This window comes from Gouania willdenowi, chromosome 10 (assembly GCF_900634775.1).
Source record: "Gouania willdenowi chromosome 10, fGouWil2.1, whole genome shotgun sequence".
Classification (NCBI taxonomy): Eukaryota; Metazoa; Chordata; class Actinopteri; order Blenniiformes; family Gobiesocidae; genus Gouania; species Gouania willdenowi.
The window spans coordinates 35,511,380-35,539,128 of record NC_041053.1 but is presented as its reverse complement, the minus strand read 5'-3'; the positions used below and the strand labels follow the sequence as shown (position 1 = coordinate 35,539,128).

Here is a 27,749-nt window from a genome sequence, read left to right as displayed (position 1 = left end):
AGAGCTATAGCAGTGAGCGGTGCCTAGGGAGGCCGTGTACGTGTGTGGGATCCTGTTGAAATCATCACTGTGCTTTACTCAACTTCTCCATCTTTCCACGGCCTGGCATGTAAAGCTACGCTGAGTCTCTGGCAAGGATGCTCGGGGACCGTAAGCAAGCATTGCTGATTCTAGGGGAATTCATCTGTGCCAGTGCTGACAGTGGGAATGCCTGAGACAGAGTGACAAACGTAGAATACAGGATTATGTTCACCACCACCATCACAACCGCTCTGATCTACTTTATGTTGCAAAGTGCAGAGGCGTGTTGGGATGAACGCGACTCACGCACAGGAAGTAACAGCAGCTGCACAGGTGAGTCATCTAGTTATTGTATTAAATATTGTTTATGAGTCTAAACCTAAACATATAACATATAAAATACTATTTTTGTGTGGTTTATCTTTAACCCACAATTTTTGTTACAAGTGTAGATGATTTCAACATGATTGCATTAGAAATTTAGTCATAAGATAATGAGATATTAACCCTTGAAGCATCTCTGTGACCATAGGTGACTTTTTGGGTGTTTTTATTTCTTAGCCTTTCAATATTCTGGTAATTTTTAAGGTTAGTTATATGACACTTTGCCTCTATTGTTTAATTCCAAAGTCCTGTTTATTAGAAGTGTATAGAAAAGGAGATATGCATCATACTGACACTTAGTAACCTCATGACCAAATTTGCCCCATTGATTCCCATTGTAATCACATATTTTTCATATTGTGTAATTATGACATATCATAATAATACCAAATAGATCAAAGCCTCTAACTTCAAAATAAAGGTAAAATGTGTTTTAGGTGTAATGACCCCCTACCAACCAGAGATCATTGTTTTGGGAAATTTCAGTGAAGGCCTGGATTTCTTAATTTGCAAAATATACAAGCTGTACAAGTGTATTTGTTTCTTTAAAACTGTCCCTGTGTCAAAAATAATGAAGCAATAAATTAAAATAAACTCACAGATTCATTCTTATTCAACTCGTCAAGCTCTCCATCTTCATTCTCCTAAATGTCTATCAAGCAGAAGCCAACTAGCATTTAAATATATAGGGGCACTAAACTATGGAACAATTATTCACACCTTGCAAAAAACAGGAAGGCTTTAAATTTTAAAAAAAGACCTTACTTCAAACAAGCGCTTTGAGCTTTCTGCTTTCTACTTTTTATTCATCTCTTATGTCATGTATTATTCTGTAATTGTGCAACATAAATAAAATAAGAATACTTATTTTGAAATATCCTGTTTGTGGAAGTACAGTATGTATTTCTGCTTAAACTGGAAAGTCACTTCACAGAAAAGATTTTATTGGGAACAATATCTCTATGTCAGAGAAAAGCAACGTTTCACACATGTGATCGTCTGATCCGAGGGCCACATTATAAACATTCACGTCAGTATTTAGAAAAAAAAAACAAAGGGTTTTGTTTGTGTCCTTTGATATATTTTTCCTGCAATTTCTTGGTGTCATTTTGTGTGGACTTTTTGTTATGGTTTTGTGTGTTTTATTAGTAATTATGTGGTTATTTGTTATAAATTTGTGTGGGACTTTTTTTTATTTTTTTTGGTCGTTTTGCTTTTTTTTTTTGTTGCAGTTGGTGTGTTATTGGAGTCATTTTGTATATTTCCCTGTTAATTTGTGTGTTCTTCTGTCATTTTGTGTGTTTTTGGAGTCATTTTGTTTATTTATCTGTTAATTTGTGTATTTTTTTGTCATTTTTTTGTGTTTTTGGAGTCATTTTGTATATTTATCTGTTAATTTCTGTATTTTTTTGTCATTTTGTGTGTTTTTGGAGTCATTTTGTGTAGTTTCTTAGGGGACTGCTGCATGTTTTTTTGGGAAAAAAAATCAGTACTGAAAGGTTTATAAAGGTTTATACCCATCTCTACCAATCTGCTCATTCTCATTCTCTAATTTCGCCGACATTGCCTTTTCTTTTCTCTTCTTCTTTGTATTATACTGTTTTTAATGTATTGCACTGTTTTTTATTATTCTGTTATTATTGTAAAGTGTCCTTGGGTGGCCTGAAAAGCTTTTTTTTTTTTAAATAAAATGAATTATTATCATTATCATTATTCTTGGAACTCCAGCGAACCACAATAAAAACCCATTATCCACCTATTAATTTAGCGGAGAACAAAAAATTACTCCAAGAACTTATTAACTTAGAAAGTCACAAAACAAGCCAGTAGAGAGTCTAAAGCAATACAGATCTCACTTCTATTCGTAAAGACAAGTGTTTGCGATGCAAGAAGGAAATTTAGTGGTAGGAAAAAAATCTACTCGGGCCATAAAGAGCGTCAAACCAACAAAGTCAAACATGGTTGTAGAAATGTTCAAATATATGAGCACCTCATTCATTCGCTGTAATAGAATAAGCTCTACATTTTTTCCTGTATTAGAAAATCCTTAACTGAGAGAGACAGTTTAACCTGAAGCTCAGACACACTTCACTCATCATATGATGTGATCCTAAACAGGCTGTACATTCCAGATATTTTACAAAAATACTTCTGCACAGAGGAATGTGCCAGATTCCTCTACAGGGATGTGAAAGACGTGTTGGCAAATTCCCTCTGGCAGCTGTTGCCTCTAGGCTTGGCACAACCACAGAATAAATATCTCTTTCCTAAAATGAAATTATCATATAAAATCTGTATTTATTTAGTCATTTTATCAATGACAACCTCATTGATAAAATATGAACAATTTGGGGTTTTTTGTTGTTGTTTTTAATGCAAATTAACCAAAAAAAAAAAAAAAAAAAAGGAAAACCAGTCTACACTGGGAAATGATTTTTATTAGTACTGAAATGAGATTAATTACTTAAAGGTATTACTTCCAAAAACTGGTAGAATTTACTCACAAACAAATGTCGTAGGTTGAAAATGCTGCTCGCGAGATTGTTTTAGAATCCATCGCAAACAATGGATTTGTTGGCAAATCATGATAAGATGTCACTTGAACTTCGGAAGAGTTTAGTGCATTGCATTGTGGGATTGGGAATCAAGTATATACATAAAAATTTGTAATTTCTAATTTGTTAATGGGGTTCATACGACATGAATCTGCGAGAGACAAAAAAAGCACAGAAAAGTTAATTTAGCGTAATATGGGCCCTTTAAGGAAATGTTAGTTATCATCTCCAGAAGCTTTAAAGTAGGTTTATTAACTAAAAATTAAAAAATGGAGGTGAAATAAGACAAATAAGCTGCAAAGAAAATGATGGTGAGAAATAAAATATATGATCATTTTTGGCAAGAAGAAAAAGATTGTGTTAACCATAGAAGACATGGTATTTAAATGATTAAAAAAGAAGAAAAAAGGGGAGAAATAAAAAGATAAAGAAGAAAAAGTGAAAAATGTCCTGCAGATGTTGAAGGGTATGGTCTACAGCAGAGTTGGCCAACTTTTATCACAGCAGGCCACAAAAAAGTGATTTTCTGATCCGAGGGCCACATTATCATCCTTCATGTCAGCATTTAGAATAATGACCAATCTGAGCATTAATACAGGAAAGAACAGTACCATTTGTGTTGCAATTTCACGTGTTTTGGATGTAATTTATTGTTTTGTTTTTTGTGGTCATTTTGTGTATTTTTTTTTTTTTTTTTTTTTACCTATTTTGAGCTTTCTATGTTGTGTTGTGTGTCATTTATCATACTTTCCTCTCGTTTTGTTAGTTATTTGTTGTTTGTGCGTTATGAGCCAATTTGTGTTTTTTTTTTTTTGTATTCGTGTTCTGTGTTTTTGTTGTTGTTTTGTCATTTTATAATTTTTCTCTCATTTGGTGTTGTTTTTTTGTTGTTGTTGTTGTAGTTGCCATTGTGTGGGGGTTTTTTGAAGAAATTTTGTGCATTTACGGTATGTTGTCCACTGCAGGGGTTCTCAACTGGCCTCAGCCTGGGACCCACATTTTGCCACGACCCACTTTTTCTTTCAAATCCAACCAACCAAATTGAGTTTTTCAAAATTAGCTGCTGAAAACACACACACACACACACACACACACACACACACACACACACACACACACACACACACACACATACATATATATATATATGTGTGTTTTAATGTACTTCTAATTAGTACATTAAGAAGGTTTTAAAGCAAATTTGTAAAAACAGTGGAGGGTCATATATATATATATATATATATATATATATATATATATATATATATAAAAAGACTCCAGCGTCACAATAACCATGAACTTATGAACCAATGACTCATCAATATGTCTCCACCTATCCCAGCACTGACCAATTGTAGACATTTTATAATGTTTGTCTGCTGTTGCCCATTGTTGTCTACGTGCCATAGATTTGGGCTCAGTGTCTGTTTTCACATGATAATCGTATTACGGAAACAATGCAAAGAAATTGACTTATCTTATTCTGACTTCACGAAACTAGAACAGGGAGAATTGCTGACATTGTTTTGATGCTGAAGGTGTTTTGAGGGACAGAAAGTGGAGAAATGCTGCACCGTTGCCATTGACAATAGTTGAGAAGAGTCCTGCATTGACAACGTGGCCTCTAAACTCATCTATTGTCGGAATAAAAGGGAAATGAAAGAGCCGTTTGTTGCTAGGAGATCATGTTTTATACAAAAGCATTTGATTGTTTACTTTGTGCAGAACTGAAAGGGTCTTTTGATCTGTTAATTTGACAAATCTATGAGTGAAAGTAGAGATGAATAGGACGATAAACATTGGCTACAGAATGTGTAAAAATAGCAACATTTTTCCTTTCAATGATTGTTTGGAAATTGTTTTAAAAATGTCTAAAACCTGCTTTTGAGCACAGAACTAAAAGGTTCAAACCAACGTAAACATTTTCCACTATAGGGCCAATCTTTGTGTTCCTATCACAAAGTCATCAAACAAAGCAAAAAATGAAGTTCAATATTGAATAGTTACCACCTTTATTACATCACACCCCCTCTTTTTTGTGTTTGGAGTTTGCTTAATTAAACTTTACAGTAATACAGAATTATTGCTATTTATTCATGTTTTCCTGAAGTTTTGGCTACTTTAGCATTTTTGTTTTAAATAATTTCAATTTTACTGAAATTTGGATCAGTAGATAAACTAAACAGTCCACGTATAACTTAATTGACAGGAGGCTTTTTAGGGAAATAGGAACGTTATCCTCTTGTAAATGATTTTCAATATTTGCGAGTGGTGATACAACCCAAAGTTGGGGTCCAAAATAAAAATGTGTTTAATATCCCAAGAAAAAGTAACCTTTATACTATGAATTAAAACAGATCAGATTTTTTCTTAAATTCCCACATGCAGTTATGGGCCAATAGACAAAAAAAAAAGTATTTAAAAGAGACTGTCACCCAAGAACTAATGCATATATGTGACTAATCAGTAGTGATGTAAACAGGCTATGTTTATAGCTCAGAGCTGATTAAATTACAGGGAGGTGAGACATATGCTAAGTTGTTTACTGAAGATCCAAACATGTTCCCAAAACACCAACAAACTATTTTCTCTAAATTTGAGGGACTGCCATATCCACCAGATAGGATGTATAGCAGATATATTTTTTTATATTCCGAGAGAGTAGGTGGAGCTGTATGGGTATACCAAATTTCAGTTTCCTATGTGATGTAGTTCTTGAGATATTGGAAGCTGAAAATGAAAGAAAAATAAGGACGCACAAAAATCGACACATACCTCCCTCACTAGTTTAAAGAGTAACTAAATCCCAAACCCACTTTTTTCTGCTGAATACATTTGTATTTGGGTATTAAGTAGTGTTGTTCATTAATCCTCATCCCACTCTTCAAATTTTAGTAAAAGTATTTTAATTTTGTGTATTTAGTTGTAAAATATCAGCCCTCAAAGGATAGAACGCTGGCTATTACAACTGATGTTTGTGACTCTGTGCTTCTTAAATAGTAGATTCTACTCTAATCAGAGGGTTCATCAAGCTCTGTGTATTTACAGACACATCTGTGCTATGTGTGTATTCCCGTCTGTCTCTGCGTGTGCGTGGACGTGTTTGTACATCTTATCGCTATGTGTGCGCGGTGGTGGGAGAGCAAGGTCGTTTGTCCCTGAGTGGTGTCTGTAAGGCTCGTGATTGTGTGTGCCTGTAGTTGCAGTGACACATCTCAGCTTATGAACTCGCTATGTGTGTGTGTACGGTCACATCATTGTGTGTATCACCGTCTGTCTGCACACAGCGCTGTCTGAGTGGGCGTGTCTTACTGCTACAGCAGTAACGTCCATAATCAAGGCATTTTTTGAATTTCACTTCGAGTGACAGGTTAGCAGAAAGCAGGGGTTTAGTTACTCTTTAGTTAGATTAAAGATAAAATGCAAGTTTTCCTCTTCATTATGTGACGTGTCTGTTGTTCAGCATCGCAGCCTTTCCTGATCTTTGGCCACGGTAAAGCCATTCATCGGATCGGCCTGGATGGAAAGCACCACAGGAGGCTGGTGACCGGCGTGGGCGGCTCCATCCTGCTCGACTTCCATTTCAACGAGGAAAGGGTTTACTGGGCCGACAGACACGCAGGGGTCATCTATAAAGCATCAGTGGGCGGAGCTAACAGAAAGGTGATTATGGGAAGTCACAGGGTAACTTCAGTTCAACAGAAACATTTTCACGTATTATTTTTCTGGAGTTTGAGGCTCTGTGTTTAACTTGACTATGTTTTGTTTGATAGAAACTTTACTCATCTGACAAACACATCTCAGGCCTGGCAGTGGACTGGATTTCAAACAGTGTTTACTGGACAAGTGGACGAAAAGGGGAAATAAAGAGCATGAATATAGACGGACAAAATCAGAGGACACTCGTAAGACATCTACCCAAGCCGAGCTCCATCAACGTCGACCCCATTATCAGGTGATCTTTATATCCCAGATGCAGTGGTATGTTTGTCAACTTTGTCATAGTTTTCATCAACTACATTTTTTCAAGTGACAATAACTAGACCATGAGTAATTTAAATAAATACACAAAACTAAGTTGCGTAATCGCTTTTAAAGTCAAAGAAAACCCAACAAATTCCGTTTTTGTAGAACTTGTTTTTTTGTATTTTTCACATACATTTCGACGCCAATCTACACTTACAAGCATATAATGAATATGTTTTGTGTCAGCGGCTGGCTTAAAATAGAGGCAAACACATTGGCCGCTAGAGATGGAAAAAAAAAAAATCGATTAATCTTGATTTTATCATTGACGATCATGAATCAATTTTCTAGATTTCCAAAGATCGACTGTAATAGAAACAAGGTGAGTCCTCCTAATATGGATATTTCAGCTACACTATACATTATTGAAGGTGCTGTGAAGTGTTACTCTAAAAAGAATAATAATCAAATCAAATTGGGAAATTGGGCTGATTAAACGTCCATATTTGCAGCCAGGTATTGTGTTCCTGCGTAACTTTTCGATGGTAAATGGACATGATTTATATAGCGCTTTATCCCCACACTGAAACAGTCCCAAAGCGCTTTACATATCAGCTCATTCACCCAATCACTCTGACACTCACTCACCAATGGGACAGGACTACCATGCAAGGCGCTAGTCGACCACTGGGAGCAACTTAGGGTTCAGTGTCTTGCCCAAGGACACTTCGACACATAGTCAGGTACTGGGATCGAACCCCCAACCTCTCAATCAGAAGACGACCCTCTACCACCTGAGCCACGGTCGATATCGTGACAGATAATGTAAGTGAACCAGTCAGATGCAAAAAGTTTACAGTTACATGCAAATGTAAAGACCTTTTTACGGCAGGCTCGTTCATGCGTTCTGCGTTCACATGCATTTAACAAAACATTGCAATATAGGAAGGCATTAGTTCCTGTAGTAGAATCAATCACATTCATACCCAGACCTGAAAAAGGGGATCAGGGACAAGTGAGCGATAAACCAGTATCTGGAGTTGTGCATCCTCCATAATTACGTGCCTTTATTTTTTATTTGTTTATTTGTCTATTTGCAGAATAACATGAAAAGTACCAAACAGAATTTAACAACTTTTTAACCAACAATAAACCTAACACCATGGAAGATTCCATTAAATTCTGGAGGGAATGTGCATTAATATACTAATTATGGATCAGTTTAAAAAATTGAAAAATCCCCTATCTCTCATCAAGGGCAAAGTAAACGTAAAATAAATCATATTTCGGTTAGTAATAGACCGATCTTTATTAAATTTGACTCACATGTAACGGATTCAGAATCCGAATCAGAAAATACAGCAAAGAGCGACATATTAAAAAAAATACTAATAATAATAATTATACACACGCAGAAAAAGGAGCAAGACTACACAGAGAAAATGTGCAAATGAAAAATAAGGTGCAAAGAAAATGTGCAAATTGGTCTCTCAGTTGCCCCACCATGTTTCATCAACAAACGGATCATGCACTCTATCGCAATTTTCCAAAAAAATGGGGGTGCCCATACATTTGGACCAACTGTATTGTTATTAATAGGGAACAACATTTCTCCCAACGCGTAAAAAATCATGGTACCATGACCAGGATCAATGATCTAGATAACTGGCAACATCTGGCAAAGAGGAGATTTGGTGCTTGGTGGAGGTTTTAACCCTGAGTGCTCTTGTTCTTTCTGTTTTAATAGATTTTCTTCCAGATCACAAAATAATGTTGTGCTCATGAACTCGGAGGCTTAAATCACATAGTGTAGTGTGTGCATCACTTTGCAGCTTTGCTTTAGTGAGAAAGGGCAGTGTTGACGTGTAATGCTTGTGATGTTGTCTTTAAAAGCCATTTAATGATTGTAAGACTAGATTAATGCTGAATCACATGTTCTTGTCTACAAATTAAAATGATCTGTTTTACAGGTTTTTGTTTTGGCTCTGTGGTGGGACAGCTTCAACTATCCAACGGTCGGATGTAACAGGACGGATGAAAGTTACACTGATTACAACAGCTGAGCATTTAAAGGCCTTATCGATTGACCGGGAGGACAAAAGGCTGTTCTGGGTTCAGTTTGGTCTGCAGGGAGAAAACAAGATTGGGTCGTGTGATTACGATGGGAATGCCCTGCACATCATTGATCAGCCAATGAGGTGAATGAGCTATTCTATTTGAATTACAACAGAAATAACTGCGTTAAACCTGGTATTATTGCTGGTCTTTGTTTTTTCAGGCGTGAAATACTTGGTTTGACTGTTTTTATGGAGTACATATACTACACTAATGCCGCAGCGCATGATATAAAACAAGTCAGCAAATACACTGGTGGAGACCCTCGGGATGTGAACAGTAAACAACTGGCAAAACCTCCCGATGACATCAAAGTGGTCCATTCATTAAACCAGCCAATGGCAGATGCTCCATCCCCAGGTTGAAGCAGTTAATTTCAAACACTGGAAAATGACACATTCATATGCATTTGCCGACTTTAATCACATGATAATATTTGTCAATGTGTTCATACAGATTGTGATGAAAAGAGTGGCAACTGTGTGAACATCTGTTCCAGTCTTGCAGAGCCAGGTGTTTGCAAATGCAGTGACGGATTTAGTCTCAGTAAGCAAGGCACTTATTGTGAAGGTACATATTTCATATTTATATGGTACAAAATATGCAACCAAATGTTGCTCAGCTGCAAACAATACCAGTTTTAGTCATTTGCTTTAAAAAATAAATAAATAAAAATGAAATAAATACATTTAAAAAGTGTGGTGCAGGATTGGGGTCAATTAAAATTGCAATTGTGAAAGTGATAATTAATTACAATTACGACGTGAATATAATCGTTATTGTAATTTTAAAAATCTGTTACTGTTGAAATCATAATTGAGTTCAGATAAATGATTTTGTAATTGTAATTTGCATGAAAATGCTGTTAAAATTGTCAATTACAATTTAATTAAACGCAAAACAGTTTTATGGCTTACACATATGTAGTTAAGAATTATTAAAACATTTTATTTTATATTTTTATTTCAAAATTTCCCACCACCTGTAAGGGAATCTTCACACCCCAGTAGTGAGGATATTATATATATATACATTTAGTAGCGATGATACAAAGAGTAACAATGCTGTGAATTGGGCTTTTACATAACATAATATAACCGATGCACTGAAATATAAATGTAAAGATAATAAAACGACACCATAAACACGTACAAAAGCACATACATTCATAAAGTTATATAAATGAAAGTTAGTAAAATTGTAATTGAACAACTAAGAATGTAATTTAAAAAAAATATTAGATGAATGTAATTTTAATTGACTTTCAAGATGAAAATAATGATTGCAATTTATTTGTAATTGGAAAAAATGCAGATTACCATACTCATAATGTAATTGTAATTTAACATTGAAAATTGAAAACATAATTGTAATTGAAAAATCTAACTGAGCCCAACCCAGGTGTGGTGCAGTGTGTGATGAGTTTTGCTCTTTACAGATGTGAATGAATGTGCCCACTGGAACCACGGCTGCTCCCTTGGGTGTGAAAACATCCCAGGTTCTTTCTTCTGTACTTGCCCTAAAGGATATGCCCTCCTCCCAGACAGGAAGACCTGCCAAGGTACGCAACTATGTCCTCATGCTAGAAATCCATTCCTCAAAGTTCTCCTATGTATTACTGTGTGTTTTTCTCATAAAAATACCATGAAAGGGAGAAAAGGTTTGTTTTTTTGTTGCTTTGAATGGTGGCATTGACACTGGGTCACATGGGCACGCAGACAGACCAGATGACTGTGAGCTGCCATTTGTTTGTCAGGTCACTGAGGTCAAAATAGTGACACTTTGTCAGTGTTCTAAAGCTCTACAAGCACTGAAATCACAGCAAAATTGCTTTAATATCCACAAACTCTAAAGTTAAAGGATGCACGTTGAACTTTTGTTTAAAGATGCGGGAGTAAAGTAAATAAGAAGGATAAAGACATAGGCTATGCTTGAAATGGCATACTCCGTACAATGCACAAGAATCCCAATGAGTATATACTGTTTACTATACACTATTATTATGATTAGGAGGATTAGGATGAGCGTTCCAACTGAAGTATACTTCCAAGTTTCCCAAGATGCATTTCAAACCTACAAGGAGAAAAAAACCTGAAGCACACTGAGGCTAAATATCTCTGTTGATTCTCAACCTTTGAAAGTTCTGAAAACATTTTATGCCAGAAAGTGACCAAGTAGAATATCAACATGTGGTCATTTGATTCATAAAACTCGTGGAAAAACATTTCATGGCGATGTTTCAGTTTTTTGGAGACCCTCCATTGTGCTACTGACAAAACTTTTGGTTAACTTCAAAACAAGAGCCCTATTTACAAAAGTGTTAAAAACTAATGGAAGATAAGAAGAAATTATTTTATTTTGAAAAGAAAATGTTTGATTTTTAGCTTGAAGCCGGTCCCAAGACAATTTTACGTTCCGCTCGCAATGTTCACATAGGTCGGTTGAGTATGACTATGTGACCAATGAGTACACTTCAAAAATGTCTTGATATAGTATACTGTACATCCAGGTATTTTTCCCATACTATCTAATAGGAACACACTACATACTCATTTTGATGTCAGACTTGGTATGAGTAGTACGTTAGTATGGCATTTCGAACACAGCCTTGGTTTATTGACATTTTCTGAAAAGTTGCATGCATTGCATTGTGGGATGTAGAGTCCTGTAGACAGATACACACTGTAGAAGAGTTTTAACTTCATTCTTACTGTGATTTCTTTGCCATACAATGTGGACAGTGATTCTCTTGACTAAATTTTCATTCTACTTGGTTCTCTGTGCTATTACTTCACTCCGCGAGACGTTCAATTTCGGCCGGATTCAGATTTTTCCGTTTAAACTCCAAAATCAACAAAGTTGCGGCAAACACCAGAAATGTGTTTGGAAGTCACTTTGGCAGTGTTTTTGGGGGAAAACACAAGAAATCAGAATAAGAATGAAGTAAAACCACTGCTATGCATCTGTCTACGGGACTTCACATCCCACAATGCAATGCACAAAACTTTTCCAACACTATAAATAAGAGAGTTCACAGTGGACATAACAACACACTTTTAAAAAGGCAATTTCAACATTTTACTTCTTTTTTTGAGCAAATGATTGATGATTTATTGATCTATGAGGCCCCTGTTAAAGGTGCTTTATAAACAGATAAAGACATAGTTTATTGATCTGATTAAAAAGCACTTTTAACATTTCCATCAAAATAGCACCCAAGGAGAGTGAGAAGTTTGTTTTCCGCCTGCCTGACAATGGAAACATTTATTGAAGCAAATATCTCAAAGAATCAAATTCTTTTAACAGAAACAAAAAAAAATGGAATCATGAAGGAACAAACCACAATATTTATCCAGTCTGGTGTTGGTCCATCACTCAACCAGAGCAATAAATCATGTCTCCAAACGAGGTCAACCGCAAATTTGCCGTGACAAGGTTCTGCATATTTAAAACACGTTACCTGCCATAATCTCAAGGCAAGACAGCAGAGGCTTCCAAACACAATGAGATTAGCCGATGAGGTGACATTTGCATTGGGAACATAACTGGTCAGCAGCTTTGTCAGTCTAAGCTGTTTAGTAGATAACATTTGTTAAGGTCCGGAGTGGAAACAAGCACACATGTAGCCAAGTGAAATAGCACACAATGGAGACCAGAATCTCCTTAGAGGGTTTCTAATTTTATAAGGTATATTATTATTATTATTATTAAAGGAGCACATTTGTGGTTTTTCTGGCTAAAACTGTTTTGTTTTTAGCTCTCATATAGGAATGCTGCATTTTTACTCATTAAACAGTTTTTAATCAGCTAAAATGACAATAAAAAGCAAACATTTAAAACAAACCTGATAAAACATTTCAAATTGGATCATATTACAAATGCTATTTCACAACTGGATGATATCTGCACTATTTTTCTTATTATGGGAATATATTTGCGCAAATTTACGATTGTTTCACAGAGCACAGCTGTTTATTGGAATAATCTCCATATTTCTTGTAGCTCAGTGATCACCTGAAAACAACTGGTTAATGACGTGCTGATCAGAGTGACTATAGAACGAAACGGGGAGAATTTTCACAAGATTTCAGAGATTATTGATTAGGGGAAATTGAGTTGTTAATTACAATACAAAATACAATACAAAACACTAAAAATGACAAAATACAATAAATTAGTACTGTAGCTACCACAGTACGTTCATTTGGAGAATCAGGAATTAAATTGTTGTATAAAAATAAAGTTGGTAAAACAGCTAGTAAACTGAACTAGTTTGCATCTTTATACATCATATAGTTGCGTTATTTTATTTTGCTAACTTTTGTTTTTATTTATTAAAAACATCTGTCGTTGGACTGGTTACACTATTGTGCACTTTATAATTCATATCTTCTCAACTTCAGATCAATTCCTCATATTAATTGTTGTACTTTTATTTTAATTAAATTTGGATTTATCAAAGTGACTTATTGCTTTGCAGAGATTGTACCATGTTGGGGAAACATGACGTGTGGAAATGGATGCTTGACAACAGGAAATGGTTCTATCTGTGTTTGCCCTGAGGGATCTGTGCTACAGGAGGGCCGACAAATCTGCACCGGTAAACACAAAACAACAGAATAAATAAATAAATAAATAAATACATAACAATGTATCTTTGGTGTCTGAATCTGCTGTGGTTGGTGCAGGTTGCTCCAGTGTGGACAGAGGGGGCTGCAGTCAGAGCTGCACTCCCATCACCCCCACTAGGTGGCAGTGTTCCTGTCAGCCTGGATACCAACTCCACCAGGATGGGAAACAGTGCACTGCAACTGGTCAGTTCAAACTATCTACTAATGCTAAAACAAATTAGTTTAACAAATGACCAAGCAAAGGACATTTTGGTTTTCGTGGGGGGGGCACTGCAGGGGCACAGACTCGGATTAAGGTGGCGCACTAAATTTCAAATAATAAAAAACTACTTAAAATCGCAGTTAATAATAATGTTTACCCTAAATAATATTATTTGCAACATGGGCATTTCCCTTATACATTTTTTTTAAATGCATGTGATATGTAGTTAATGCTATAAAATAGTTTTTTTTTTTTTGTTTGTTTTTTTTTACTACTTGTCTGCACATGCTGTCAAAGGTCAACACTACAAGAAGTGCAATGAGACAGCAATGCATGTTTTGTTATTGCAATAAAATAAATTGATTTACTTACTAATCTTTTATTATAGGGAGGATATAAAAAGGGAGAGCAGTGTTACACCTAGGTGGAGGGGGAGGGGGAGGGGAAAGGGAGCAGGAAGAAGAGAGTCAAGGTAGGAAATAGAAAGGGTGGGGAAGAATAGATTATTTTGCAGTGAGAGTGAGATGTGAAGTTGTAGAACATATTGTGCTTATTATGTTGTGTATTCAACCCAGTATGGTGACAAGTGTGAAGTTTAGCTATAATGGTGGTGGCTGTGGACAGGGGGAATGAGTGAGTGGTAGTGGTAGTACCTAAAGCAGGTATTTGGGATTAACGTGTCTAACGTTAATCCCAGTATGAGTTTTATCGTAGACCAGAATATGTGCAAAAACCGCTACCGCAAACCCAGGAACTGCCCCGGGCCCGCAAATGCAGCCAGGACAGCAGAAAGAGCGGGGGCCAAGGAGCCCCAGGCCACCCCCCCCACGGCCGAGCAGCCCTCCAGACGCCCCCGAGATCCCAGGCCGAGAAGCAGCCACCACCCCCCACGCACACATCCCAGCGCATCCCGCAATCGACCCCAACCCCCAAAAATAACAAACAAACAAACAATAAAACAGTTTATCTTAATAGTTTATTTAGAACACAAACACAATGCCTTATCCATGTTTAAAGTTCAAATATGTAAAACTACTGACACAACAACAGCTAGAAAAGTGGACAGGAATGTATGGCCTGACCTGATTTGAAAATATTAGATTTCATGTGAGTTGCAATCACTCAAAAAATACCACAAAAACATCAATTAAGAGTCACAAAGGAGCAAAATATTGGATTCAGTTTCAGCCTGTAGTGTAAAGTCCCAATGTTTAGTTTCGGACTGACTTTAATTGTTAAATAAATTAAACAATGAATATGAAAATGTTATAATATGAAAAAAGATGGTACATTTCTCAACAGGTTTATTGAGATGAAATGACACCCACATTAGTGAATCAAAACGCCATACAAAAGAAACATTTACAATCACGAACTCAACACAAAAAAGCAACAACAACAACAAAATAATTCAGAGGTCACTCAAAACAAAAACATCAAATTTTTTAAGAATGTTAAGAATGTTTTACAGCAGGTTTAGATTGGACAAATTTCACAGTTTTTTTTTTTTTTTTTAAATGTGAAATAATAAAATAATATTAAATATCTATACTTGTGATTTTTTTCATACTCAAGAGATGGAAAACCAGAATCCTGACCCACAATCCATTCCCATAATGAAATAAAAAAGATGGCACATAGGATTAAGACAATTTCTACCTTGTCTATCTACTGCCTATAGGGACTGGGGATGCAAACGAGCATTTTTTTGCTATAATCCAGCACATTTACATCTATTTCTGCAAAAATAAAAAAACAGATGTTCATTGTTCCTATTAAAAATGAAAAACAATTCAAACATATTCTAAAATAAATAGATATTTACCTAAAAAGACAAACACTATAAAAGTAATAATACAGTATAACTGTGTGATGTTGTTTATTCTTTGTTCAGGACCCCCTCCCTACCTACTGGTGGCCAGTCTAGTGGGAGTTCAGAGAATCAACACTGATGGCAGTCAGGACCAAACCGTAGTGACAGATCCAAGAGGCAACATTTTAGCTGTGGACTATGATCCTGTGCAGAAATATGTAAGATAAAAAACGCACTTTTCATTTTCCATTAGTAGAAATGATACTTGGTGTTTCTAATGGTTTACTTTCCTTTTAAATAGAGATATGGTGACATCTGGTGGACATGTACTGTACTCCTATAGTTTCTGTTTATCATCAAATAATGTTATTTCTTGTGTAAAGGTTTATTTTGCAAGCACAACACGTAGGACCATTGAGCGAATTCATCTGAATGATGGGCAGAGAGAAGTTCTTGTTTCTGATGGTTTGAGCAGCGTAGAGGGACTGGCCATTGACTGGATCCATCGCAAGATGTACTGGACGGACAAGAGGTGCATTTATCACAACTGTTACTGCATCTGGATTTAGTTTCAAAATGGTTTAGCTTTATTTTCTATTTTAACAAACAAAGACAAACTTTTGTATCGTAGCCGCTCTGTGGTTGGCTGGAGTTCTCTAATGGGAGAGCACAAAGAAACCATTATTGACAAAGGACTGGAGGAACCAAGAGGAATAGCTGTTCATCCTCTGGCAAAGTGAGTATAATGATGATATGTATCATTGTTTATAAAATATGATAAAATGGAAAGAGGAATTATGTAATTATGGTTACACATTAAATACCATTGTTTATATTGCCACCACCAGCAGGGGTGGACTGGGACCTAAATACAGCCCTGGCATTTTGAGTCCAGACCAGTCCACTACATTATCAGAGGATTCCACATAGAAGCCGTTATTAATAATCAGAATCAGAATTCCTTTATGAATCCCAGGGGGAAATTGCTTTTGTTACAGCCACAGAACACATCACAAATAAAAGAATAAAAACGTTAACAAAGACAAAAGAAAGAAAAAAACAATACATAAGTGTATAATTAAGTAAAAGACTTAAAAATAGGCATCAGAAACACACACATTACAGTAGTAGAAAATAAAGTAGGATAGATGATAATAATAATAATAATAATAATAATAATAATAATAATAATAATAATAATAATAATACAAATATACAAATATGATTTAGATATGTACAACAATCGAGCTGTGAGGTTACAGAGATAAGTTAGTGATTCTCAACATGTGGCTCTTTATGTCCTGTGTTTAATTATTATTCCCCCAGAAAACATTAAAAGCTGAAACTTTAACTGCTTTTTACCTTTTTCCTTTGGCCATTTTGCAGCGTTCTTTGTCCCATTTTTGCCCCTTTTCAAAACATTTTTTCAAACTTTAGCTACCGTTTGCCATTAAATATCCTTTTTTTTTTTTTTTTTTTACATTTTTTGTCCATTTTTGCAAGTTCTTTTTGACACTTATCAATTTTTTGCCCTTTCTTTAATTTGTTTTGGCCATTTTTCATCCCATTAAGCTATCATTTGCCCAATAAATAACACTTGTTTCTTTTTTTCCAAAATTTTTGCCCTTTTTTACCATTATTTACCACATTTTGACCATTTACGCTGCCCTTTGCTGTTGCATACCATCTGGTTCCTCTTTTTTGTGCATTTTTTTGGTCACTCGTGACTGCTTTTGGCCCATTTTTGTCACTTTTCACCCTTTTCTTGCCACCTTTTTGGCCACTTACCATGTCTACCTCCACTTGCTCTTCAAAAAAAAAAAAGAAATGAACAGTCCCAACTGCTTTTGAATAGAAGTCTGTCCCAAATGTTACTAATGTACAAATTTCTTTACATTATTGTTTTAAGGAAGTTGTTTTGGACCGACGTGGGCTCACAGCCCGCTGTGGAAAGAGCTAATTTGGAAGGAACAGATCGAGTTGTCATTGCAAACACCAACCTGGTTTCTCCCACTGGCCTCACCATCGACTTCACAGAGGATCAAGTGTTCTGGTGCGACCAGAGGAAAGGCCTGATAGAGAGCGCAGCTTTGGACGGGTCAGATCGACGGGTCATCTCAGAGAACCAAGTAGGTGAGGTCCGTGTACGCAAACAGCTTCACAAAGTGTAATAGCCACGACTACTTCTGGCATGAAACCGGTGTTAATAATGTTGAGTAAAAATGTTCATCATAATTTTTGTGGACAATAACTAAACCTTGGCTAATTAAAAAAAATACATGTGAACCAAGACCATATCAAAATGTACTGATATTCTCATTAACTAATAAAAACAAAAATATAATTTTGTCACATGGGACGAAATCCTTCTACGAACATTATTATCACACCATCTCAGGTTGATGAATGTTAATAAAATGTTTTTTTTTATTTTTTTAATCCTAGAATTTAAAATGCTCTAGAATTTGTTTTCTTAAATAGTCCACCTCGTTTGGGGGGTCTAGAGCGTTTGATGCAGATCAGAAGTTTAGCTGAATGCAAACTGAGCCAAACCAAGGCCATAAAACTATCATAAATTATCAAAGTCTGGTACTAAACAGGTGTGAAAGCACCGGAAAACTAAACTATAACTAAAACACTCTAGGATTTGTTTTCTTGGATAGTCCACCTCATTTGGGCGGTATGAACACACAGACAAAGTCTAAAACGGACCAAACAGGCAAATTCTAGTGCGATTGTTTCTGCTGGTCTCGTAGCGTTTCCAATCTAAATCTAGAGCGCTTAGGCACAGCGTGAACACAAGCTAACTCGACGTGGACTAAAAACATGAAGTATAGGTGATTACGTCAAACTCACGGCATTGTGGGTGGTCAGGAGACCCGGCAAAGGTGCAAAACAGGGCATTAAAACCACCAAAAGCACGGCAACTTGTGGCTGCTCCATTGTTGAATGTTGGGAAGAACAAACAGAGAAAGCCTATAGTTGAGACTTGAGAGCCTCTTCTTCGGGTTTCTGTTTTAAGTCTCTACTCCAGTAACGGCTCCCTCAAGTGGTTAACTCATGTAACTACATCAGAGGCTTATTGATGCAACATAACAACATCACTTGTCTATGGAAAAAATTTGTCTTTATTATTCAATCCCCCCAAAAAATATTACCTTCAATATACCTTAATAAAGAAATTACTACAAAAATTAAAAAAAATACTTTGCAATCAAAAAAGTTTACTTCCATCAAGAACAACATTTTCAATCAAAGAAAAAAAGGGTTCTATACTGAGTAAGTAAGACACAAATCTATCTCCATAGTCCTCTAAACTATAACTGTAATAGTAATAACTACATTTTGACTAAAATAAGTTACACTTTAGTCAAAAGACTGAAACTAAATCAAAAATTTGTCAAAATAGGCAGAGTATGTAAGCAGTTTAAAAAAATGTTTAACATGAACTCCTACTTATAATCTATCATCCACACGTCTTGTCAAACCGTTCCTGTCCAGCATGTTGTTTGACACTCGAGGGTCAGATATTCTCCTCAGCTCATCTTATCTTCTGCTGTGACTGTTGCAGGTCGACCCTTTGACCTCACAGTGTTTGAGGACAGCCTCTGGATCTCTGACTGGGAGCGCCAACAGTTGAGGAGCGTGCACAAACGGACTGGAAGGAAACTGCAAGTGATCCACACTGCCATGGTCCAACCATCATCCATTGTGATGGTTCATCCTCTCACTAAACCAGGTACAATGGATACAGTCCACCAAGTCAGAATTGTTTTACCCACTAGTAAAAATAAATAAAAAGAAGGTTTTTATTTATGCTTAAAGTTAAAAGGTTATTCTTTTGTTCCTGCAGTTAAAATGTACTTTTACATTTTTAATGTGCACTGTTTTATGTTAACTTCGGGTCACGTACTTTGGCAAATTGGTCATGGAGAAAATTAACAAAGGTGTTTGTTTTCCGTTTTTTGTTTTCTGTACTTGAATTAGAAAAACAAGGCGTTTTCTGTTTTTTCATTTTGGTTTTGAAAACAAATATCAAATAGTGAGTGTTTTTTTCGTTTTTCATGTTTTTGTTACATAATGAAAAACCTATTTAATTACTTTGAACGTTCGGGTTTACAGTGAACTTAAGTGTTTTGATGGGCGTTGAGAAGAGCAATGTATTTATTATGTTTGTAAGGTTAATTTCAAACGACTCTTTGCCTCTTCGTCCTCAGGAATGGATGCCTGCCTACACCTAAACGGAGGCTGTGCTCAGCTGTGTGAAAGTAAAATGGGTTTGTCCCACTGCTCCTGTCAGCCACACTTTGTCCTGTCAGCTGATGGGAAGAGTTGCTTCCCTGTTGATTCTTCAAAGGACACGACAGGTGAGGCAGAACCTACCATAAGACATTAACCCTCCTATTATCCTCAAATATTACAATAATATTAAATTATTATTACAACACTTTTCACCCTTAAGGTCAATCTGACCCCACAGGTATTTACCTCCAGAAAATGATTTTCAGAAAATTGTTGACCATTTTTGTGTCAGGCACTTTGTTTATTTGTTGAATACATAAATAACCCCTTGATAATGAAACCTTGACCTGTTTTCTAGCACCAACGTCAGGCCAAAATTTCATTTTTAGAGTTAGTGTTTTTTCGAAATCTGTCAACCAAAGCTTTTCTAATTTTGTTTTTTTTCACAGTCACAACTCTCACAGAATGAACCATATTATTTGATTTTGAGAACTCATAAACATATTTATTTACTTATTTTTAAGCAACATATTTGGGGTCATTCACAGTAAATCATCCTCCTCTAAGTCACTTTTACTGTGAAAGAGCTGTTCCAAATCCTCATTAACAGTAAAACTTTTCAAGAGAGATAGAGCGTGCAGATTGCAATACACACAGCGCACAATGAGGAATGATTTGGATAAAGGGCTGTTTTACACAGCGAAAACAGCTTGGCGTCAAATTGACCCCAGAGGAAAACCAATGTGTGCAATATAAACACATTGAAAAAATATCATCATGATAATTTTATGCTTAATTGATTGGAACCATCAAATTAGGAAAAGTCATGAAATATGAAGCAAAAAAATAAGTCAACTCTTATTTTCCCTTTTCCTCTCATAAACATATCTATTTACTTGTTTTTAAGTAGCAAACAGTATTTGGGGCCATTCACTTTAAAGTCGTCTTTCTCAGACACATCCTCCTCTACGTCACTTTCACTGTGAAAGAGCTGTTCCATGTCATGCATTAAGTCAAAAGTATCATCTGCACCTGCAGGTGTGGGGATGTATGGTCACACATGGGTCACATGCACAGACAGATAAGTTGTACACAGCTAAAATAGCTTGGGGTCAAATTGACCGCAGAGGAACACCAATGCGTGCAATATGCATTCAGCTTATTGAAAATTCAACTGACCCCAAGGATAATAGAAGGGTTAGCATTAACACAAGAGCGTCAGGTTGATTTTATTCAATACTTGAACAGAGTCTGGAGACGATGAAGCCACAGATTTGAGCCCACCTCTCAACACTGGCTCATCAAACACAGATTTCCACTCAGTCTACACGGACAAAATGATTTCAGGTAAAAATCAAAACGTTATATGAAGTTGTTGGGCGATTTAAAAACAGTATATATATTGTTACGCTTTGTGTTCTCTTGTCAGATCAGCATGAGTGCGACTCACTTGGCTGTGACGTCAGTGCACGTTGTGTGCTGGATGCTGGTACGCCTCGCTGTGTGTGTCTAGAAGGTTTCACAGGTGATGGATGGTCATGTGTGGGTGAGTATAGGCCTTCAGTTAGAACACAAATGAGCTTTGGAAGGAAACATGTTTCATAAACAGAAGTAAAATTGGGCTAAATTTTGATTGAGATTAAAAACAAACAAAATAAAGCATACAGCAGCGTTGTAAAACTCACTTTTGGTTCAGGGGACAAATGCGGACCTGTTTATTTGAAGTGGGCTGCAGATTTTAAATGGGGGGAAACTTAATTGTGCCCTAGTTTGCACTTCCACATGGAAATGATATACAGTATGTAAGACACCGACAATATCTAAGCAATAAATGGCATATATCAGTCCCTGCAGCTGCATTTGCAATTGAAACTGACTTCAGTCATGATACAAATTGAAAAGTTGCAATCCCCTGGAAACATTGTGGGGTTTTCATGTCACAAATCTACAAACTACTGAATTATTTGGTAATTTACACAATGATTGTTGGGTTCTCAGTCTCCTGCGGGCCACACTGGTTGCTCTAAAGGGCCGTATTTGGTCCCGCGAGCCTTGAGTTTCACAGATGTGGCATAGAACTTCCATCAAAGTCAAGTTATTTAAATGGTAACTATTCATTTTGAACACATAGTGAGCTAAGATACTTTTTTTTTGCTAAAAGTCTTAAAAGTGGTTAATATTTACCTGTTTGTTTTTATCTAAATTTTTATACAAAAATGAAGAATCTAACTATCTTTAATAGGTTTTTTATCATCAGTTTAATCCAGATCATTGCCACAAAAACATGGATGACTGCAATGCAGACAATCAGTCTAACAAAGATCTAACAAAGTTTGGTCCAAATTAGCCCAAATAAAAAAGTGAAAATTGTTCAGCTACTTACCCCAAAATGAGAAACCTTATTTAGAATGACTATTTTTGGGCCACACTTGGACCAAAAGTGTTAAATCTGGACTAAGTTTGAATAAGTTCCAATAACAACTACATTTCAACGACTACATTGGGGAAATATTTGGACGTAGTTGGACGGCCCAATAAGAACTCCACTTCAACAACAATAATTGGGCTAAAATTGGACTAAGTTGGATGATCTAATGACAACTACATTTCAATGACTGTATTGGAGATTTCAACAACTAAATAAGGGCTGAAATTGGACTACATTGGAAGGTCCAATAATGACCTAATTTCAACGACTATAATGGTAGTACATTTGGACCAATATTGATGGTCCAAAAAAAAAAACAATTTCATCGACTATTTTTGAGCTAAATCAAGGCTAAAACGTACCGACCAGATTTTGTCCAATAAAGAGCGTCTAAATGACGTTGGGTGTTTAAATGCTCCTGGATCTAATATTAGCGTATTCCTTTATTAAGTGTTGCAGTTTTTGATGTTGATCAAATTATTTCATTGTTTCCCAAAGATTTGAAGTCTACATCCCCCAGGGCGACATCTATCAGCCCCCGTGAAGAAGTCACGACACAGCAGCACATCGGTAACTCAGTGATGAGCTGCCCTTCATCTCATGAGTCCTACTGCCTGTACCAGGGCGTCTGCTTCTACTTCCCAGAAATGGAATCGTACGCCTGCAAGTAAAGAAACACACAGAGGCTTTTTTAACTCCACCATTAGACACTTTGTCTACAAGTTTATCCAAAACACAACGTTGTGCTCACCATTCTGATGAATGTCAGCTGACAAACAGCAGATGTCACCGTTGTTCCACGAATGAACTCATTTCTGATTACAGGGGAGGACATACAGTAGCTGGGACAGCATCCTGTGCTTACTAATGCCTCACATATTCAGATTTATAAATCAATACATAATACAGAATTTAATAACGCAAACTAATTATATTTTTAGAATTTTTTTTTAAATAAATACCTCAAGCAGGGTTAAGCACCTTAAGTAGGGTTGCAAAGGAGTGAAAAAGTCCCTTAAATTTTAATAGGAACTTAAGCTGCTGAATGTTGTGAATATTGAAAAATACACACTTCTCATAAGAAAAAATAACTATTATATTCAAACAACAGCATGAGCAAACATTCAAATTAATACAACTTTTTAAAGAAAACACAACATTTCAACTATAGTGTTGTAACAGTCCAGGAATTTTCAAAGTTGGAAACTTTCCTTTGGAAATTAACGATAATTTTTCCAAATTAAATGTTGGCCCCTAACAGGGATGTTAAATGTAATTGGGAAAATATATTATAGCATCTTTTAAAATATCAGCATCAGTTTCCACTTAGTTCCAATAAACAATTCCCAAAAAAAGTTTATATTTTAAATACTTAAAAAATTAACTATCTTACGTTCCATGGAAATTTACTGAAAATTATCCACCCCTTTTGCAAATACATTTATTTTATTGCATAATTGTGACCATCACCAGCCCTCCCTAAGGAAGAGTAATGAAAACTAGGATATAGAAAGAGAGGGCAGTGTTACACCTTGGTGAGGAGGAAGGGAACAAGGGAGAGGGAGTTCGGGTGGGACAATAGAAGAAGTGATTTATTTATTTTTCCTGTTGCAGCTGTATGTCTGGTTACTTGGGGGAGCGATGTCAGTTCAATGACCTGGAATGGTTGGAGCTCCATCAGGCTGAAAAGGAGAAGCGAAGGAATGTGGTCATTGCAGCCTGCATGGTGGTCCTCATCTCCCTGCTCTCCATCATCGCCTGCGTCACCTACTGCTACAGGTGAGGAGAGTCTACAAATTCAATGGAAAAAAGGGCAACCAGTAGGATACCAGGAGAGAAAATTAAAAATTATTGATGAAAATATATGACTTTAAAAGGTAAACTTAAATGGTATTTTCGGTTTGTTTTTGTTTTTTTCAAATAAATCTAAGAATTTTCTTAAGAAACCTTTGAGGACTTCAAAGTAATTCCTTTAAACCTTGTTTAAAAATTACATCAGTCATTTATTTACCTTTATTGGAAACATATTTGAATATTCGGAAATGCCTCATTTTAAATCGGAAAAAAAAATAGCATATGGATGTTGGCCACATCTTGCAATGATCTGGCACTTTTAGCATTCTTCTGGCCCAGACAAAATAGTTGTGAGCCAAAATTGACCCACATATGATGCTGCAAATGTGGGCTAGTTAACTTTAACCATATTTGGGCCAGTTTTGGCTGAATTATGGCAAGATAGCATCAACTTACCTGGATGTGAGCCCAAAGTGGCCCATATATACAGTAAGACATCTATTTGGTTTGTCCTTGGCTGACATCTGGCATTGTGATGGCTTGGTTGTGGCCAGGTTTTGGCAAACATGTGCGGAGTGCCATCATTTTAATGCAGTATGTGGACCGGATGAACATGCCAGGTGTGAGCCCACTGGGCCAGATATCGACCAGAAGAATGTTACTATCTGGGCTTAAAACTTTTAAGACTAAAAGATAATTTTATGTTATTTTTTTTTCTGCTCATCATTTTACATAGAAAACGCTTATTTGCATTCAGTTGGTGTCTCTGAAGAGATAAAGTAATTAACATCAGGGCTAACAAAGACCTGGGAAATTCAAGTCAACAATAGTACTGTAAACTGCTTTTTCCCAAAACTTCACAACAACTTTTTGGCTGTAAAATGACACCGCTGGTATGGGAGCATACATTTTGAGTCTAAAATTCTTCAATTTGGATATGTAACAGTATGAACAAACAACGTGTATAAATAAATACATAAATAAGGAGGCAAATATCCCTGCGGTCAGATTGATCGCAAGGCCGAAATGCGTTAGTAATATTTGAGGATAATAGGAGGGTTAAGGTCAGGTCAGAGGTGTAGCATGGTTATGAAAGCAGTTATTTTAGATGTAGTGTACAGAACACTTGATCTAGAAGACAACATGAAGAGTACAGGATGACCTGGTCCAGTAATGACCGAGCTGTGGTATCTCAGGGACGTCTATCAAACTCACGGTGGTTAAAGTGAAGCTCTAGGAACATGTGGAACAAATGACACGACAGCATGCCGTGGTTTATCTGAGTGAGAAGAAGCATACGTAAAGTAAACCACATCCACCAGCCCCCAGTCGCCCTTTTATATATATTTCCTCCTGAGACGCCTCTAAGCAGCTGATTTGTTTTATTGCTGTTTCCTCGGCTTACGGACAAGGCTGTTGGTGTTCTTCACTCTTTTGACTCTCAAAGCACACACCTATCTCTCTCAGCCCCTGACATTATAACGTTTGCACTCTTGGCTCAGTGGAAGGGACACGCTTTCAATTACATGGTTGGTTTAGCTTGTTCTACAGCAATTACACATAAAAATAGGTCATTTCTCTGCGACAGAATGGATCCGGTGAGGTATGACCCCGGTGGAGACGCTACACGACCGCCAATAGCTCGGCTTCAAATTGCCTTCTGCACTTGACTGCAAGTGCACTCGTGTGCTTTTTGAGTCGGATGGTTTGGTTTCCCTCTGGTACACAATCACACTTAGAGAGAGAGCAAAGGTACCGAGGTCCAACTTTACAGACTCTACTGTGTGTTTCTGCAGCCAAAGATTTCAGCCCAAGATGAACAAACTCAAGCATGAAGCTAAGTACTGATGATTTTACACAACAAAACCAATCCTGAGAAATTAGGAATACGTACGCAAAACTTAACGCTTCTGGAGACAAACATTCTTTTTCATCAAATAAAGACTGGGGCTATGTTCAAAATACATACTAATGTCCTACTCATACTGAGTCTGATGTCTAAATGAGTATGTAGTAGTGCGTTCACATTAGATAGTACGCAAAAAAACCTGGATGTATACTATATTGTCACATTTTTGAAGTATGCATAGTTGGCACACTAGTTGTACTCACCTGCCTAATGACGCATTGTGAGCGGAATGTAAAATCATCCTGGGACCAGCTTCAAATTAAAAGCCAAACATACCCTTTTCAAAACAAAAGCATTTCTTCTTCTTGTCCATTAGTTTTTAAAGGCTTTTGTAAATAGGACTCTTGTTTTGAAGTTAATCAAAAGTTGTGTCAGTAACATAACGGCGGGAAATGTCCTTGTTTTAATCAGAAATAAAATGGGTTAAAAATGACCAAAAATGGAGGAAAAGGTGGTGAAATGGCATTTTAAAAACCACAGAAATTGGTTCAAAGGTGAAAATTCAAGTGGCCAAAAGTAGGACAGAAAAAATGGTAAAAAGGGTTCAAAGTGTCAATATTGATGAATGTGGTTGAATTGGCAAAAATAAGCATGAAATATGGTGAAGAGGTTAAAATAATGGGTCAACATATGTGAAAAAAAATGTCTTGAAAGTGAAAAAAAAATGTGCAGAAAAGGCATTGGAATTTGATGAAGAAGTGGCAAAAATGGGAGGAATGTAGCAAAAATTTATTCAAAGGAGAAAAAATATGAAAAGATGAAAATAGGTTAAAATATGGCAAGTTTAGTGTAGTTGCAGAAAAAGGGTAAAATAAGCAAAAATACAATATATTAAAATATTATTGGTTTCTTAAAGGCATTTGGCGACACCCTCCCAGTGTCTTGTGACCCCAAATGGGGGGCCGACCTGAAGGATGCACCAAATTTCCGAAAATGTCAATAAACGGAGAGTTTACAGTGGCATTTTTGAGTGGCATTTTGAGCTTCGATTCTTTGATTAAGTCATCAATGAGGCCTACACTATGTCATTATCTGATGAAAAGAAAAGCCATTAAATACAGTCTTCTTCATGGATTTCTATTTACTCTGCAGAACCAGAGGTTTTTTCCACAAACATCCATCAGTGGATAATGTCAGTGAGACCAGTGTGACAAACGAGATCATGTCAGAAAGCACAAGTACTGCTTTTCCAAGGGTAAGTCAGTAATCTACATACTGTACATAACGTAAATGAACCACATCTGACCTCTACTCTCCTTCAAGCAACATGATGTCATACATGTTATCGAGTAATAACAGCACTGTCTAATGAAAATGTATAAACCTCAGTTCTACATGGTGTTGGAGCAGGAGGAAGGCAAGATCATCCCGGCCTTATTTCCAAGGAGAGCCACCTGTTCATCCTGCTCCTCAGACACAGGTAAATCCTTTCATAAACCCGCAAAATAAATAATCTGCGAATGCCAATTCATAATCTGGTCATTTATGATTTCTTGCACAGGCCCAATGTCTGATAACTCCTGGTTCTGCAAGCACAACAGAGGGTACGAGTGCGCCACAAAATCAGCCTCAGTCGTGGGTGGTTCTCAAAAATCACCTGGTCAGTCAAGCCCGTCCCTTTCCCGCTGCACCACATTCAAGCCAACCGCGCATCCACCCACTTCCTGCCCAGAATCCTCTCTTTCCTAG

At 36.5% G+C, this 27,749-nt stretch overlaps 1 protein-coding gene across 1 annotated transcript; it reads left to right on the top strand.

Annotated features, from left to right (window-relative positions):
* The first annotated feature begins 266 nt into the window (after positions 1-266).
* On the top strand, positions 267-27,749 carry egf (epidermal growth factor). The gene is made up of 22 exons (XM_028459137.1): positions 267-354; positions 6,424-6,623; positions 6,734-6,915; positions 8,897-9,124; positions 9,205-9,401; positions 9,498-9,611; positions 10,480-10,602; positions 13,522-13,641; positions 13,730-13,855; positions 15,769-15,905; positions 16,071-16,219; positions 16,319-16,423; positions 17,597-17,820; positions 19,259-19,426; positions 19,905-20,054; positions 21,178-21,276; positions 21,359-21,475; positions 22,856-23,024; positions 23,972-24,136; positions 27,153-27,255; positions 27,390-27,480; positions 27,562-27,749. The coding sequence occupies exons 1-22, from the start codon at positions 285-287 to the stop codon at positions 27,747-27,749; spliced, it is 3,225 nt and encodes a 1,074-aa protein (XP_028314938.1). The 5' UTR covers positions 267-284.

What these genes read in the sequence shown, in the direction of transcription:
- egf (XM_028459137.1), top strand. Translation starts at nt 285, where the DNA reads ATGTTGCAAAGTGCAGAGGCGTGTTGGGATGAACGCGACTCACGCACA. An exon ending in ATCATTGATCAGCCAATGAG is followed by an intron (nt 9,125 to 9,204) that starts GTGAATGAGCTA and finishes TTGTTTTTTCAG; the next exon opens with GCGTGAAATACTTGGTTTGA. An exon ending in GCTGTTCATCCTCTGGCAAA is followed by an intron (nt 16,424 to 17,596) that starts GTGAGTATAATG and finishes TATTGTTTTAAG; the next exon opens with GAAGTTGTTTTGGACCGACG.